The following is a 15,928-nucleotide window of genomic DNA, read 5'->3' on the forward strand; positions in this document are numbered from 1 at the left end:
TGCGAAATAATTAATTATCCTTCAATATACCTACGTTGTTCTCGCACAACAATGTTCAAAATTATGAATTATTGTTTTCAAGTGTTAGTTTTGAGACACTCTTTGAATTTTTAGAATATCTAGCTTATTTTTTCAGACCCTGTCTGGCATATTTTTGTGAATGACAGTTGGCAACACTAACTTTACTATATCGTTTTTGGCTAAAAGCTCCTCTGTTTATGAAATCACTCGGACCACTACTGAATCGTACGAGATTTAGTTTAAATAGGTACATTAACAATCAACATAACTCAATACTTATCGCCCATCTAACGACATGGTCCATCGCACAGGTAATTTACTCGTGTGTAACAACTTGCTGTCTTCATTGCGAGTTTGAGGGTAAACAGTAACAATCTAAAAATATATGGATTGATTAGTTGTAAATTTGCTCCGAGAGATTAGGTATGAGAAAGCAAAATCAACGAAGCTTTAGCATATTATTCAGTTTACACGTTCATGGATTTACTGCTGACAGTACGTATTATCGTGGTCATAACAAGAAAATGCACGTATAAACATATATTATCCTGCAGTTGCAAGATTGCATGCACGAATCAAAAAAAAATCGGAAGTTTCGGAATTTTCACGTGACAGTTGGATATCGTTAGAATCTGCGCCTGCGCAGTAGAACGATAGTGGCGAACCTGTCGAAAAAAAAACTAACGACTGTCAAATAGTTTCATAAAATGACAACATTTATTCTCGTTTACTCTTGAATAATGAGATTAGAGACAGTCAGCACTTTTACGTGTAAACAGTTATTGTCACGATAGTTTAAAATACTCACTATTGGCGCGAGTAAATCCATGCACTTGTACAGGCGCTATAAAGCTACGAAATTATTATTCGGCACTACTGAGAGGGAATACTAATTGTCTAATTTGATGAAAATCTCCAATAAATTTAGAAAACTTTGTAAAACATATTTATATATTCGACCTTCTAATTTAATTATAAATTCCATAATAAATATTTTTCCGGCGCATAATAATAATGTTTGATCAATTTTCCTTCTTTTAACTAGCTCGACAGTGGAGTGGTAAACAGTTTCTTATTTGTTAGGATCTTTTAAATGGAAATAGCGCTTTATATTAAACATTTTGTTTTGTTTACGTCTCCGTTATTAGTGCGTCGAATTCCTGAAAAATCACCAAGTTCAACGCAATTGAGTATTATTACGTGGATCGGGCGGATTGTGTATTGGAGCACGGTTGGAGTGCGGCTGGCTTATTAATACGATCTTGGATGTGTGTCAAGTGCTTCGACTTAAATATTTTTGGCTTTATTTTATTGGCATGGTCGCGCTATATAGGTATATGTGATGCATACTGATGCCGCAAGTGTTATGGGCACACAAGGTATCATTTACTTGAACGTCACCGACAAATACATGATTTTCCTCCGACACGCATCCTCGTTTGTACGGATGAAAATTTGTACGCCCGAAACCATTTGACTGGGAAATTAGGACGAATTAAACATCTCCAGTTGAGATACATTTCTTTTTTGAAAATATTGATGTTCCGCTTCCAGATTAAATGAAATAATTGAACAAACAATCCATAATAAACATTATTTGACAATAATTGAAGTGATTATTTACCTAAGTAATTCCACAAACATCCGGTACCTACTTAAATTTTAATATGATTGTCGTTTTCGTAGTAGAACTCCATTATAATGAATTGGATTTTTTGGTTATGTATCCTCTCGTTGTGTAATCATATAGATACATTCATATTTTTCTTTATTAAATGTCTTGCATTTTTAATTCATTTAGCTTCATTAATTTCTAATTTAATTTATGTCTTGCATTTTTAATTCATTTAGCTTCCTTAATTTCTAATTTAATTTAAATACATTGTTTTTAAAAATCGTAGAAACGTCCGTTTTCGACAAATATGAAAATTCTATTCGGCTTATAAAAAAATCTGTAAATCATAATGATTATTTCGGCATATTTTCCTTCGTATAGCTATATAGTGTTTTCATACGAATTACATGATGTATATTGTATACCTATGGTACCATACATATTCGTGTAAATTTTGCCTATCGATCTTCTAAGCTGCGCTAGTGTCCTTGATTGACGTGCAATAATTAGTTTGATTCCTATTACCTGACTAAGTGAAGCCTACGGGAAAAGAGACCTCTCTTATCGTAAGATAGCCGAAGGGTGGTCCTTCGTAAAAACCGAAGGAGAGTTTCCAAAATGAGTTGTTAATAATTTTGGATTATTATTTCATTAATAATGAACGTTTTATAAATCATTGATTGCCCTTTATCAGAGTTTAAACATTCTCAGTGTTTTTTTTTTCTAAATGAAACCTATAATAATAATAATGTATGATAATATTATCTGCAATACGGTATTACTGATACCTACTGAAATAGGTCACTAGAATTGAATATATCTACGTAGGTGAGATACCTGCGTTCTCCCTGGGTTCCATCCAAACTAATTCAACCAATTAGATTTTAATAATTTATATTATATTGTGTAATAAATTATCTTCTACGAGTAGCTATTGACTAGTTATTGTCTATTTATGTTCTGTGCTGAAAATAGAAACCTGAAAATACATGTCGAATATGTCACAATGAAATTTAAATGTAAAAAAGTGATTACATTTGCTTGTAATTTTAGGTTTCCGAAAATTTTTGAAATTTGTTTTTACAAAAATGCTGTAATTATTTGAATATAAGCATGAGCCAGTGCAAATCAAAATAAGCTTATTTTTATTGGAGGTCAATTGAGAATCAGCTTTTTTGGATTAAAATATTTGATTGATTTGGTCAAATTTGACTTGTACCGGCTCCTGTTTCCTATACTATTATCAAAATACACATACCTTCCGATATCATTAACTATGTATTATGCCGATTTATTATTGAGTAATGTAATGTGTTTTTAATTTGTCGTCTGAATGAATCTTCGACAGTCGAACTAATTCTGTTATCAATGTCATTTGTCAAACAGCTCGGAGCATGAGTGGCGCAGGCGACGAGACCGCTCGAAGCGCTCCCACAGGCGCTCGCCGACCGCGTCGAATGGAGCGCGCCGCAGGAGACACCACCACCGGGCCTCTCCACCCGCGGGGCCCCCGGCGCAGCGTCACCACTCCACGAGGAGCGGGGGCGGCGACCGCCAGCAGCCCTCGTCTTCCGCCCTCACCGCCGTGCCGCCCTCGCCCGCCCGCGGCACCCAGCTCCAGCGGCAGCCCTCCTCGGCCAGCAACAACACGGTCAGTCTCACAGTACAAGCTAATCTCTAGTTTTTTGTTACAATCAATTTACTGAACACACTTACTGAGGTACAACCCCTGAATCCACCATACTTTGACTGTGCGGGATGGATGAGTAAATATTTCAAAACACGCCAGTCGTGTACTTACACTTGACACAACACAGAGTGCCTCCTTTATCATATACCTAACATTATAATTATTATTATACATCATCACCATATTCATTTATATTAATATTCATTCAAACAACATATTATTAGCTATTTGTCCGAGATCATTCAGATACACTCCTAGAAAGTTGGCCGTATTCTGTTCAATGCAGAGGGTTGGAGCGGAGCCCTTTTTTGATTTGCTCCGCTCCAGCTTCGCACCGGGACCTAATACCTACTTGCTCCAGCTCCGCTCCAGGGTCTGATCCGCTCCGGGTAGAAAGTTTTAATAAATAGTATATGTCTTAAACAAAAAAAAAAAAGTAGTTAAAAAGAATGGAAATATTCATTATTAAACAAAATTCCGACAGCAAATCGTCTCTCATTATTTACCTCTTCTAAAAAGGTGAGGTTATTTATCATTCGGTTGCCTTATTTCAAATAATTCCAGTGTCAAAATATACTATTTTCGTTGGATTTTAGGACGAAAATTTAATAATAAAAACAAACATCCGGAGGAGTGAAGCACTTCAAATTTTCGATGCTCCGGCTCCACTCTTGCTCCGGATAAAACCCCATTGATCCACTGCTCCGAGCTCCGCTCCAACGCTCTGGTTCAAGGTCCATTGTTCCAAATCCTTCGAGATTAACCTTATTGTCGGCCTAATTGTATGTTATATGGGGTATAGCGGGTGTTATAGTGAAATGCCACTGGATACAAGCTCACTCTCTTGGTGGGTGTTTTAGTTTAAAAATATTGCCAATCGGTTTCCGAAGTAATCCGCGTCGTGTCAAAGTGAAATTTAAACTGCAACATGCATTTGACACTCGCGGTGTATTTCTGGAGAGGTTATTTTCACACTGGACGCGATTAACGAAACTGTAAATACGCAATAAGCCAGCCCCGCTGGACATCCATCCAGACGAGGCGGTTGACTATTTATATTCAGTCGTTTGGAAACTGTTTGCACTTGTCCTCCCATAATCGACGCGATTTTTCTTCTTCTTCTACTGTCGTGTCAGTGCGAGAGCTCCGCCTAAACTCTATGAAGTATTTATATCTATCGATAAGGTAGGTATTTGATTGTTTTTTCAGTAGGTGCAATTTACTTGAATTAATCGTCGACCCCTATCTTGACGTTCCTCATCTCTTGTCTACCGTGGCGAAGATTAAATATTGAACGTTTAGTTTACTTTGACTTTGATAAGTAATACTCACATGGAAATACGCCCTCCGTCGGACATGATAATATTATGCATAACATACGCTGTTTAAATCGTAACTTTGATCTTTTTATTTCGTTCTGCAGATGGGTTTGTAACCCGAAACATCCATCGACATAAATAACCTACATATTATTATAGAATTAACAAAAACGTTGTTTCCATCATTTGTAAACATAATAATTTAAATAGGAATGAATAGTGCAAAATAAATAATGAATTTACGAATTCACAGCGTGAAAATTTGCAAAATCTTTAAATTGTATAAAATTATTGGTCTATCATAAATAATATTTGTATCAAAATAACTAGTGCCGTATACGCATTCTCATGTCGCGTACAAGATTAATATTTTAAATTTAGATAAACTGAACTTAATTTTCGTTTTACGTCGATTATGACGGCTATCGCGCGATACTTGTATATGATTACCGCCAAGTGTGCCTTGTTATTCTTTTCGCATACCTCCATCCCAACAGGTAGTCTTCGACGCAGCATACGTATTACAGTGGAAGGAGTAACCCCGAAGACTCAGATTGGAGATAAGGTCTAAACTTGATGAGAACACACTTTCTTGATCGCTATAAAATCCCGAAAATGTATTGGCCTGGAAGGCTTCCCTGCATGACTATATGATTTATATATTACTTGAGACTAGCACGAGCACTTGATATCGCTTTCGGTTTAATGTTCTTTTTCCTCTGACTTCTAAGGAAGACATTACAATGTGGTTTATAAATTCGAACGTTGCTCTAAGAAATGGTACAAGAGAAGAAACAACACATAAATTATGACAATCTAAATTCAAAAAAAAAAATAACTTGTAGTTAGGGGGATTATTAAAATCATTCGACGATTGTGTGGCAAACGATTGACATTTCACGTAAGTAGGTAGTAGTTACATTTTTTGTTGCTGCCCTAATTAATTGTGACGATGGAGTGTCCATACTTGATTTGCCCTCTGTCTGCCAATGTTTTATTTGTTTGTTGGAGAGATCTATTACAATTACGCGATCAAGCGTGAAAAAATATGCAACATATTGACTTTCTTTTTGGCACATTACTTCCCGTGATAATTATTATTACGTAAAGTTCAAAAAATAATATATATAAAGATGCGTAGTTGTTGTGGAGCGTACAGCTTTTCCGGATTGGCACCGCGTCACTTTTAATGTGCGTGGTGACGGTCCGCGAACACCACCGGTCTAGGAAAACTGGGGTATCGCGTTAAAACCTGTCAGGTGAATAATGAAATGAAGATTTTCTGACGTGGTCTATTGTTTTGCATGTCACGTGGCCACCGCGCGACGTATACCACTTTTAAATTGTACAGGATGACTGGAAGGTGTATGTATATCTTATTTTTATTGCGGTGGATTAGATGGAGTTTAATACTAAATACTTTTAAAAGAATATGTTATTTTCAATACTTACGTCTGTCTGCATTATCACACAGTCACTGCTGACCAGTTAATTACCACAACTCGGTCAGTGCTCAAGACACGCCTGGCGTGTAGCAATTAGCATGATAATTAAATGTGTTAAAATCCTTTATAATTAATTAGCCATTCGATATAATTAGCATATTATTTAAATGCGGTAATTAAAAAGTAATGAAATACACAGCAGTGAATGTGTGAATGTATATGTATATACTGGCCACACGCCAGGCGTGTTTTGGGCACTGACTATGTTAATATGCGTTAAAGTTTGTCACGAAACGAAAGGCGCATTCAATATTAAATTTGAGGATAGTCGGCGCGCTTCATGATTACCACCTAAAGTAATAAAACGAACCTTATTTCAAAAGCTTGGCCCATGGCGACTGGGTTTCACATTTATGTCGTTAACTGAGTTACGGAATCAGCTGCAATACTTTCACATATAAAGCGTCCCTAGTCACGATTATCCGCAATGAATGTAAAAAAAATCGACTATGATGTCTCATATAATTATTTGTCATCTAGGTACTAAATCTAAATTAATCGTACCTACCAAATTTCTTTGGTTTTTTTACCGATAAGTTTGTCAGTGGGGTTTGAGACGACCCTGTGGTTATTTAGTGACACTTTGATACCACTAAATGACTGCATTTTTCCAGCGGTTATCCACATATCGAGCGACTCACGTTTCATCAGATTGTAGAGTGTTAATTCATCGCACACTTATTTGCCTTGAATATTATCTTCAAAAGTGACTTCCCACTGTGCCAAAAGCGTACAAAGATATTTACTTATTTGTAGTAAAATGTCTAGTAGAATATTGCCTGTAGTTGAGTAAAGAAGTAATGATACACAGGCTTTCCAGCACACTTGCTGAGTCTCCTGTCGTGCATGATAACCCGTTTCCTCGCCACTGCGGCGTCGCGCGCTCGCTTCGGCGCTCGGTTTTCTCGTCGAGCACGACCAGTGTCCAAGAGAGAGCGCCGCGACGCGCCGAATTCTATTTCCGGCGGTGAAGCGGGCGGGCGTCTCCACCGCCGCCGTCTCACCCAAATATTCGGACGTCGGCCGCCAGTTACGCGCGTGCCCCAACCGTCCACCACGAGGAGATCGCACGTACTCCTCGAAACGAACGTGATTTTACAAGTTATTCGAATTGTTTTGATACCCAACAAATTTCTTCCTGATCGTCGTATAATGCCCATAGGCTCAGCTGCCATGTCTTTCGTGAAACTTAAAGCGTGTGATTCGTTTCAGTGCATGATAAACCGTAGACAAAAGTGAATCTGGCATACATATCATCATTAATTGCCAATACTGTTACATATTCCATCCAAGTGATTGAGTGCACAGGATTTATACAGCTCCCTTGCCTATGGATTGCAGTGTTTGTTATCGAATTATAGGCGGGTGTTAAATGATGATGTCTTAAAAGAGTGGCATCGTTGATGTGAGACAAGTTTGCCAGGATGCTCTGCCATGTGTTCTGTCAGTCCTGCTTTCGAACGGGTCCGCAGTCCAGTCCCTGTTGTCGGATTGTCCTGCCCGATGGTCATGTCGCGCGCAGTGGCGGCGAATTATGATATTTAATTTCTTTCCTTACGCGGTGCATTGATCGACGAAATAATTAATTTATTAGTTCCGATGACACTGCGATCTCTTCTGTGATATTAAAATTTAAGCATTCTGGTACAAAGTATAATTCTAATATACCGTGCGTTGAGTAGTTACTGCTTATCAATATAAGTATTTGTATTATCGCGGTGGATAGTAATCGGTGCGCACCATGGCTGCTCAGTACTCTTCGTTACCGTTCGTGGATGACGTGGACTCCCAAAGTATAGTCTACCGCGATCCTCCGAGGAACGTCCTCTTCGACTGTCAACCTCCCCCGCAATGCTTCGAACGCGTGCTCATCCCGCAAGTGCAAGCCCTCTCTTTGAATTCTGACGAGGCATCTCCAAAACTCCAAGAAGCTGAGCGACAACCGTATCCTCAGGATACAAACAATAATGATCAAATCTTTCCTTTTGCACTGGAGGAAAGCACTAATGACGACCGACCTGTGCTGGAAGATATTCCTGCGACGACTATCCCTTCATCCAGTAATGGCATCCTGCGTCACGACGCTGAACCCTTTGAACCGGTTTATAGTCGCTATAAGCTCGATAACAGACCGATATCACTTTGTGATGATTTGAACTCGTTCGAGTTCAAGACCCCGAATATATTTTTGAAAGACCATGGCGAGAGGAAGCCGGTTTTACCTCCGCCAGGGTTCGGCTACCCCCACGAAGTGCCTTCGGCCCCGAAGAAAATTTGCACCACGCAAAGTTGCGAAGGTGACATTATTACAATAAGTCCGGAATCCGGACATGGTTTTCCGAGAAACCTTTATTCGGAACCCGATTTCTCTAAGAGTTCGCCTGCGTTCTATGATCAAACCGGCGGCGAGCGACATCTCTCTTGGCCAACTTTTCCTCTGATTTTGAACAATCCTTTCTATGATTGTTCAATGGCCTACGGGGCTAACGGGGGCCAAGGAGAACAAATCGTCTTTCCTGAAGGCTATTTAGCCGTTGATGATACTTATATACCTCCATATTATATGCCAAACGGTGACGTTCTTCAGCCCAGTTATGACGCCAGCGTAATGCCTGTGCCCTTTTACTACGACGCTACTGTCACGACGGCTTCCGCCGACCCGTGGGCTCCGTCAGCGATACCTGTGTGTCCCGGTGAAGAAAACTATTCTTACGATCCTGCCCTTACGGATTTACAAACGATCCCTTATATGCGGCTTCCTAACGCCGAATTCCAACCGTACCCTGACTACGCAGCCGGCGTTGAAGACGTCCCGTACGTTGCAATAGCCGACAACGCCTTGAAGTATTACGACGCAGCACCGGAAAATACTTATTCTGGCAGTTTATCACCTTATTTGGAAGATAAGTCGCAAGTCTCCACACATGATGACGGAGGTTATATAACGCCTCAAGATTCTTATGACGTGTCCAGTACAGCTTCTTTCACCGAAGAAATCGCCGATCTCATCGATCTTACACGCGGTGATGATACTCCGACTAGACCTGACGGTAGTCCAGAACCGCCGTCAGCATTTTCTGTCGATTATGACCAAAGTTCTATCCATGTTCCGGCGACGAGTGTCAATAGGGATTCAGCCAGAGGATCTCTGTCGAGAGACTTGGAGTGTTTTGTAGCCGATGATGTTTGCAGCGAAAGATCTATCGTATCAATCGCGAATGAGAGCGGGGTCGGTCACGATGAAGACCATCACGAAAGTGTCCAAGGGTCTTCAGATTTTATGTTGCTGTTAGAAAAAGAATTGGACCAAGAATGGAGAGACGATTCCCAGAAACCTTTTACCGACGATGAAAATGTTACGCCCGATTTTTCTGAAGCGATAGCCAACGACGCTGCATGCAGCAGTTCAAAATTGGAAGAATCGAAGGAAGTTAGAGACGAAAAGACTTCCACTTCTTCGCTGTGCGGCGGTGATCCCGTGGTACCTGCCGAAGTGAAAGAGGATGATCCCAGTTGGGGGTGGCTGCCGTGCAGCTCGCGTGTCGCTGAACCCCCCGCGCAGCAGATCAGGGTGCTGGATCCCGAGGGGAACACCTTGGGAATCGAAGAGTGCGCTCCGGTGACCATTGAGGCCCAGCCCGACGGGGAACCTCAGCTTGAAAAGCAGGAGGTCTGAATACTTTTCACGTATCGTTAATTCACATTATTTTAGTTTATTTAATTTTTATTGACACCCGTTGGCATTGTGGCGTTATTTTATAATTTTCTAGTGTCTTCAGAGTAACATTGTATCTATTAAATCTTTTACAAATTCCAATACAAACGTATGCAGTAGGACGTAGGTGGTACATTCAGTTTAATTGGGGAACTCAGGTACTGCAGTCGTAATATTATATACCTGCATATCTATATTTTATAGCGAACAAATTCAAATTAATTTTATTCCTAAATGTAATTCTTTTCACATTCAATAATTAGTCGAGTGCAACTGAAATATTTGTATAATGATTTAATTAACATAAATCAATATGTATTTATAAATTATTTGTCAATAAAATGCAGATAAATCCGTTGATTTAATCTTCGAACTGATGCTATCAGTGATTATTTTCACCCAATCAAAATTAATGTAATTTTATCTTTCCATGTGCTCTCGTGTCAATAAAAATTAGTTTATTACTATGACGTATCATAATAATAATAATATAATCGAATTATACTTAGTATTACAATTTTCACAAGCATGTGCCAAAACAACAATACATAATATTAATTATTTATTATTAGAATACAATATAATAAAGTATTATAACTTACTTATTTCATTTAGAATTTAGAAAGGCGACTTTAATACTAAACAGTCAAAGCTTTTAATTATTTGTTCGTTATAGCTTTCGATTGAGATATTTCGAATTATGTATCGAACTAAATTTTAATCTGCTTTTCTATAAATAAGAAAAATCTCTTATCTTATACTTATACTGTACTGTATATATCTTATCTTATACTGCATGTGCATGATAATATTATTATGCCTTTCGCAGTTTACTATTTATTGAATTTCCCTCAAGTAAGCTGGTTAATATTTGCGTCAGAGTAAACATACAATATCATGTTGAATGGGTTGTTTTGTTACACTCGACCATTATTTTGATAACAACAAAAAAACAATTTCAATCCAAACTGAATATACGCTGTCTATAATAATTTGTTTGATATCTTTACACATATTTACTTTGATTTGTTGTTCTACTTGGGGACTTTGAAAGATATAGGAGAGTAGGTGAAACTTTAATGCTTAACCTACAGATACACGTGTATTGTAATGAAACATCCATTCAAAATGACAATAAGATCAGTCTAACTAGGACCTTCTACGCCTAATTAATACATTCCATTCATGGCCTAGTTAGTCGAAAGATCTTCCTGAGATATATGAGGACAGTTTATCGTTCGATACATCATGCTATATCCATCGACGGAGGGTGTGTTGTACGAGGTAGGCATGGAGAGAATATCGTGTACGTATCTGAAACTAATGAAATTAATATTATCGACTGAGCGTAGTTAATGGAATTTGATGGTTTTGCAATTTGTACTTATTGCCTGTACGTATTTGTTATATGAATGAAAATTAACTGTATCCTGTGTCAGTATGCATTTTACTATTCATTGGTGAGTGCGCACAATACCTGAAGATGCCGAAAATCAATTTGAATTTGAAAATAAGTAAATGCCAACGGTACAATAAATCCATACGTCTCTTTATATTGGTTTACTGTTCGTCGTGTTTACTTTATTATTGCTCTAGTGGAAACGTTAATTCTCTCGTATGCCTGCAGTGTGTTGCACACAGAAACAACGAGAAACTATAACACAGTATAATCACATGCTCGCCTCACAGCTGAATAAATGAACCTATAATCAGTGACAGTACGAAGGTATTGTTGCATTAACAATGTGATTTTCTTTAAACTTTTCCACGTGTGACTCTGAAGCCGTCTATAAAGATACTCAATAAATAAGACCTAAGATATTTGAACCTCTCCTTTTCAATAATCTTTTCATAGCCTTTGTCAAATAACTGTGGATGTTTCGGAACATATTACTGAAATTAATATAAGAGTTACCAACAATTTCCTTCTAACTAGAGCGATCCTATGCTAGTATATCAGTCCTTGTTAATTCAATCGCTTTCTTGATGATACACATATCATCAAGCGAACTAAATATAATGGCATCAAATCATTCTTGTGATTTTTGTACCTATTTATATTTTGATTGTGCTTGTGTTTGGTATTTTGTAATAAGAATATGTTATGAGTTGTGTCTAGTCGCGGTAGATAATTACGTTAGAGTACATGGAAATTTCGCGAAAAATAAAATAGAAAGAAGTCATTGACTAGAGTGAAGTTGTGTGTATAGTGTTATGTATGGTACATAGTGTTTTTCCTTCGCCCACTGGGCGGAGCGCGCGGTCAGCTGAGCGTCTTTTTTTAATTTAAATTTACCCGCCGCTTTGGAAAGCGTCCATTTGTGTGTTGCAATGGAAAATAATTCTCCCGGTGTGCGCGTGCGCAGTCGCCCTTCATTCGCCATTGGCGAAACGTATTACACTTAAGTATGTACATTGTACATGATCGGATTAATTATATTCAACCGAGATTTGTCTGAGTAGGCTTCTGTAATAATTGTATGCAGTCAGCCATTTGGATTATTGACTTGTTGTATTCATTAAAATAACATACATAAACTTATTTGACATGTTGTTTTCGGTTATTGAAGACGATTAAAGACGCCATTTATGACGATGCCGCATTTTCAATGATACTTAGTGTAGAGATTCTAGTAAAAAATATGAGGCCGGCGCCCTTTAAGTAAATTTAACTAAAGAAAATTATTCTTATGTACATATAGCTAGACATATTTCTTCATATAAAAAACGATTATAAAATATATAGTGTTTCTTGGAACAGCTCTGCAGGTGGAATATTAAAAATTCTGTAATCATGCGAAAGGAAAAAGAAATAAGTCTATTTTTTTCTAATAAGATACAAAGTATATAATATATACCAAATTAACCATGATTCATATATACGTAAAGGAGAAAAGAGACAAGTCAGATCAATGTCGATGAATTAAGTTAGTAAATAATTTCACTGAACGTCTAAGAATGACCAAATTCACACGCAAAGTGGTCCAAAATTAAATTTTACTTTCATCTCTTGAAAATTAGCAAGTTTAGTTTTATCCCGATTTTCGTTTTGTACACAGTATTATTAAAGAGATTATTAATCGGATTCGATAGATTACTACGAAACTTCGTTTAATTGACTACTAGATTATACATAAAACATATTATAAACAAACAAGTTTTATTATGAAAAACATTTTCATTTCATAGAAAAAAGACTTTGTTTAAAATAAAAATACTATAATTCGATTCAAAAGATAAATCAATCGTTGAATAAATTATTTTCCACATTGTTTTAGATAGGTAGTCAAAACATAAAAACATATTTTCAGTTCATTTCATTTAGATGTATGTCGGCCAATTCTGACACTAGAATCTGTAGTACCCATTACACTGATCCCTTAAATTTAATGTAGATGCATTATGGTATAGATATTATGTATTTATGCTGTAAGCTGTTAATAATAGGGAATATTATTTCATACTTATTCGCAGGCACCTTCAGATATTTCAGGCGTGTAAAAATATCTGCGAAAAACCAATAATGCTACAGTTCAACGTTCACTTAATGTTCAATAATATTATTCCTATCATCTGGGCTTGACTTGTAAACGGCTTGAGGATATTCTAAATATATTTTTCATCGGCTACTTAGTGCTAAAACATGTAAGTACAGATGTTCGTTCGCGTCAAATTGGATGTACCTACCTACTAGAAGGAGAAAAAAATACTTTTGATATTACAATATGCAATGTGTTGCGAATTTATTTATGTTACCGGAATATTTGCCCTCGTTTATTTTGAAATCGTCGAATCCAATGCATTTTCATCATTGTTTATTATTCGCTCTACGCTGTAGTTATACAACATTGCTGGAGCTTTGTGATAATCAAAATCAATCATAAGTCTTTATAATTTAACAGGCAATAGCACAAACAAGGTAAACAAAGATCTTCATTCCGTTTCTCTGGCTTCTTTCACCGTTTCAGTTTTAATTACATTGGCAGATTCTCACGACGATCGTCTGCCACGATCGACACCGTTCGTGAAACATCACTTTGCACCGTTCCCTCGACTCAGGGCTAAAATCGAATAATCCCTATTTTAAGTGCCCGATTCACTTGCCGATCGATGATAGTTGGGTTGAAGATTATCAGGTAGGTACTTACGAAAATATCCGAATTACCCGAGAGCATACAATAAGGGCCGTTTACATAATGAAGGTTGCTTGACTCTATTCATTATTTTAGCACATAATAATAATACAACATAAAAATAATATACTTACCACTAAATAAATAAAAACTTATAATTGCTAATAGTAGCAAGTGGGCATACGAATCTTATCACAAGCTTTAACACAATCGGGGTGTCACCTGAATCGTTTCATGTAATTACTATTTAAAGTTAACGATTGCTCACGACGGTCGACGTTGATCGTTGGACCACTCATTCCTGAATTCATTGAGAAGGGAGCCTTTGTTTTGTTTGAACAATTCTCCTAGGAATTAGTAACCTGGGCGATCTCTTCGTTCTTCCATATTATCGGTGGACACCAGAATCTATAGTGTATATAACCATAATGTATTATTGTAGCAGCAGCTTCCACCATCTTCTGAATCATTATTAGAATGTATGTCTGCAAAGTTTGCTCCCAATACCATACAAATTAAAGTCAGTGAGAACGAACAAAGAAACACATACGAACTCGAATTCGTTCATATTATTAGGTATAGTAAATAAATAGACATTATCTTGAGAATCGACTGTCACATTCTTTTAGCTTGCCAATTTCTATAAATGCCCGTTTGTATTCTTTCTTAAAAGCTTCGTTTTTTTGTCACATACATACCTACTCGTTTCGATGATGTTTCGTTGGAAATGATCGCGTTTTATTTTCCAGGGACGGTGACTAACGCACATTTCATGCGACCCAATCTTTCAACCTTGATGATTTGATTTAAAAAAAACTCACGTTATATAAATTTATCACTGCCAAGTTCAGCAAATTGGTAGACATATTTTGACCGAATTGATTACTTTTTTTCCCGAGCTTGACTGCAATATTATGAGTTTCACAGCGTCTGTTGGAACTGACAGTCGACCCATTTTTTGAGGGACGATTTCTTAGCATCAAAAATGCAGGTTGTGATGTAGGTACCTAATTTTTGTCAGTCATGTAATACGCACCCTCGCCAATGGATTTGGAGATAATAATTGTAATTGATTATCATGTGTTATGTGATAATATTATGTATAGATTGTCCATTATATATTATAATGATCTAGATAGGTACTTATTATTTAGGGCGAGGAAAATATTTATAATTTCTTTAACCTTTGGAGACTTCCATTGAGACATTGACTACAGGGAAAACAGTATATTTTCTAAATATTGAATCTAGTCACGGATCTGAATAAGGTTATAATTAAATGGCTTGATCTATGGCCCCCACATCCTGAAGCGGGCCCCTAGGCCAGAATCTTTGTCGCCCCTCCCTGCCTATCGCTAGGGTTAAAAGCAGTGTGACGATCTACAGAACCGTTTTCCAAATGGTGTTCCAGGTAAAATCAAGGTACTCAGTGTATTTTTAGCGATTTTTTGTATTTTTCAATAAATCCACTTGGGTACGTTAAAGTGCCCACCGCCACCCGTCATATATGCACAACCGTGGATATGCACGGCCGCTTTCTATGACGCTTTAAACGTGTCTGAAAGAAGTGATTTTAAGTGCTCATTCCGTCCCGAGACGGAGCCGCACGGGACTGATGCTGCAAGCATGCACCGTAGTGCTTAAAGAAGAAAGTTAAGAAAGAGGGTAATGAAGTTTTCGAATATCGACAAAATATTTGCATCGCACAATCACATATTTTAAAATGTTAATATTCTTAGAGTAAAATAGGTCCGCAGGCGACTTTTTCCATTTTCGAGCTAATTTGTGATGTGTGTTTATCTCACTTATAAGGTAGTCGCGCCACGAGGGGCCCCCCAGGCTTGAGCTCTGTCAGCCCCTCCCCCTTGTGGCGGCCATGGCTTGATCAGTTGAACCTATGTAGAATCGATCGGTAGAACACGAAATATAC

The 15,928-nt window shown here is 37.5% G+C and overlaps 2 protein-coding genes and 1 long non-coding RNA gene across 6 annotated transcripts in view; all 3 read left to right on the forward strand.

Moving 5' to 3' along the window:
- LOC147073089 (uncharacterized) overlaps positions 1-3,750 on the forward strand; it is a 251,223-nt gene extending 247,473 nt beyond the window's left edge. Inside the window, exon 3 of the mRNA XM_085945226.1 lies at positions 3,023-3,750. Coding sequence (XP_085801352.1) covers positions 3,023-3,317 — 295 coding nt within the window. The 3' untranslated portion in view covers positions 3,318-3,750. The remainder of the gene's footprint in view (positions 1-3,022) is intronic.
- Positions 1-15,928, forward strand: part of LOC147073085 (uncharacterized) — a 692,917-nt gene that overhangs the window by 607,437 nt on the left and 69,552 nt on the right. The gene's annotated exons all lie outside the window — the stretch shown is intronic.
- Positions 7,224-15,928, forward strand: part of Doa (CDC like kinase darkener of apricot) — a 66,536-nt gene continuing 57,831 nt past the window's right edge. For 2 of the 4 annotated variants that reach the window (XM_085945217.1, XM_085945219.1), the window contains exon 1: positions 7,753-9,820. In XM_085945217.1, the coding sequence (XP_085801343.1) occupies positions 7,892-9,820 (1,929 nt within the window). In that variant the 5' untranslated portion in view covers positions 7,753-7,891. Of the gene's footprint in view, positions 9,821-15,928 lie in introns of all 4 variants that reach the window. The other 2 variants (XM_085945218.1, XM_085945220.1) reach the window with 2 other exon arrangements.

This window comes from Rhyacophila brunnea, unplaced genomic scaffold (genome assembly GCF_057557595.1).
Source record: "Rhyacophila brunnea isolate RB1 unplaced genomic scaffold, BYU_Rbru_1.0 scaffold_18, whole genome shotgun sequence".
Lineage (NCBI taxonomy): Eukaryota > Metazoa > Arthropoda > Insecta > Trichoptera > Rhyacophilidae > Rhyacophila > Rhyacophila brunnea.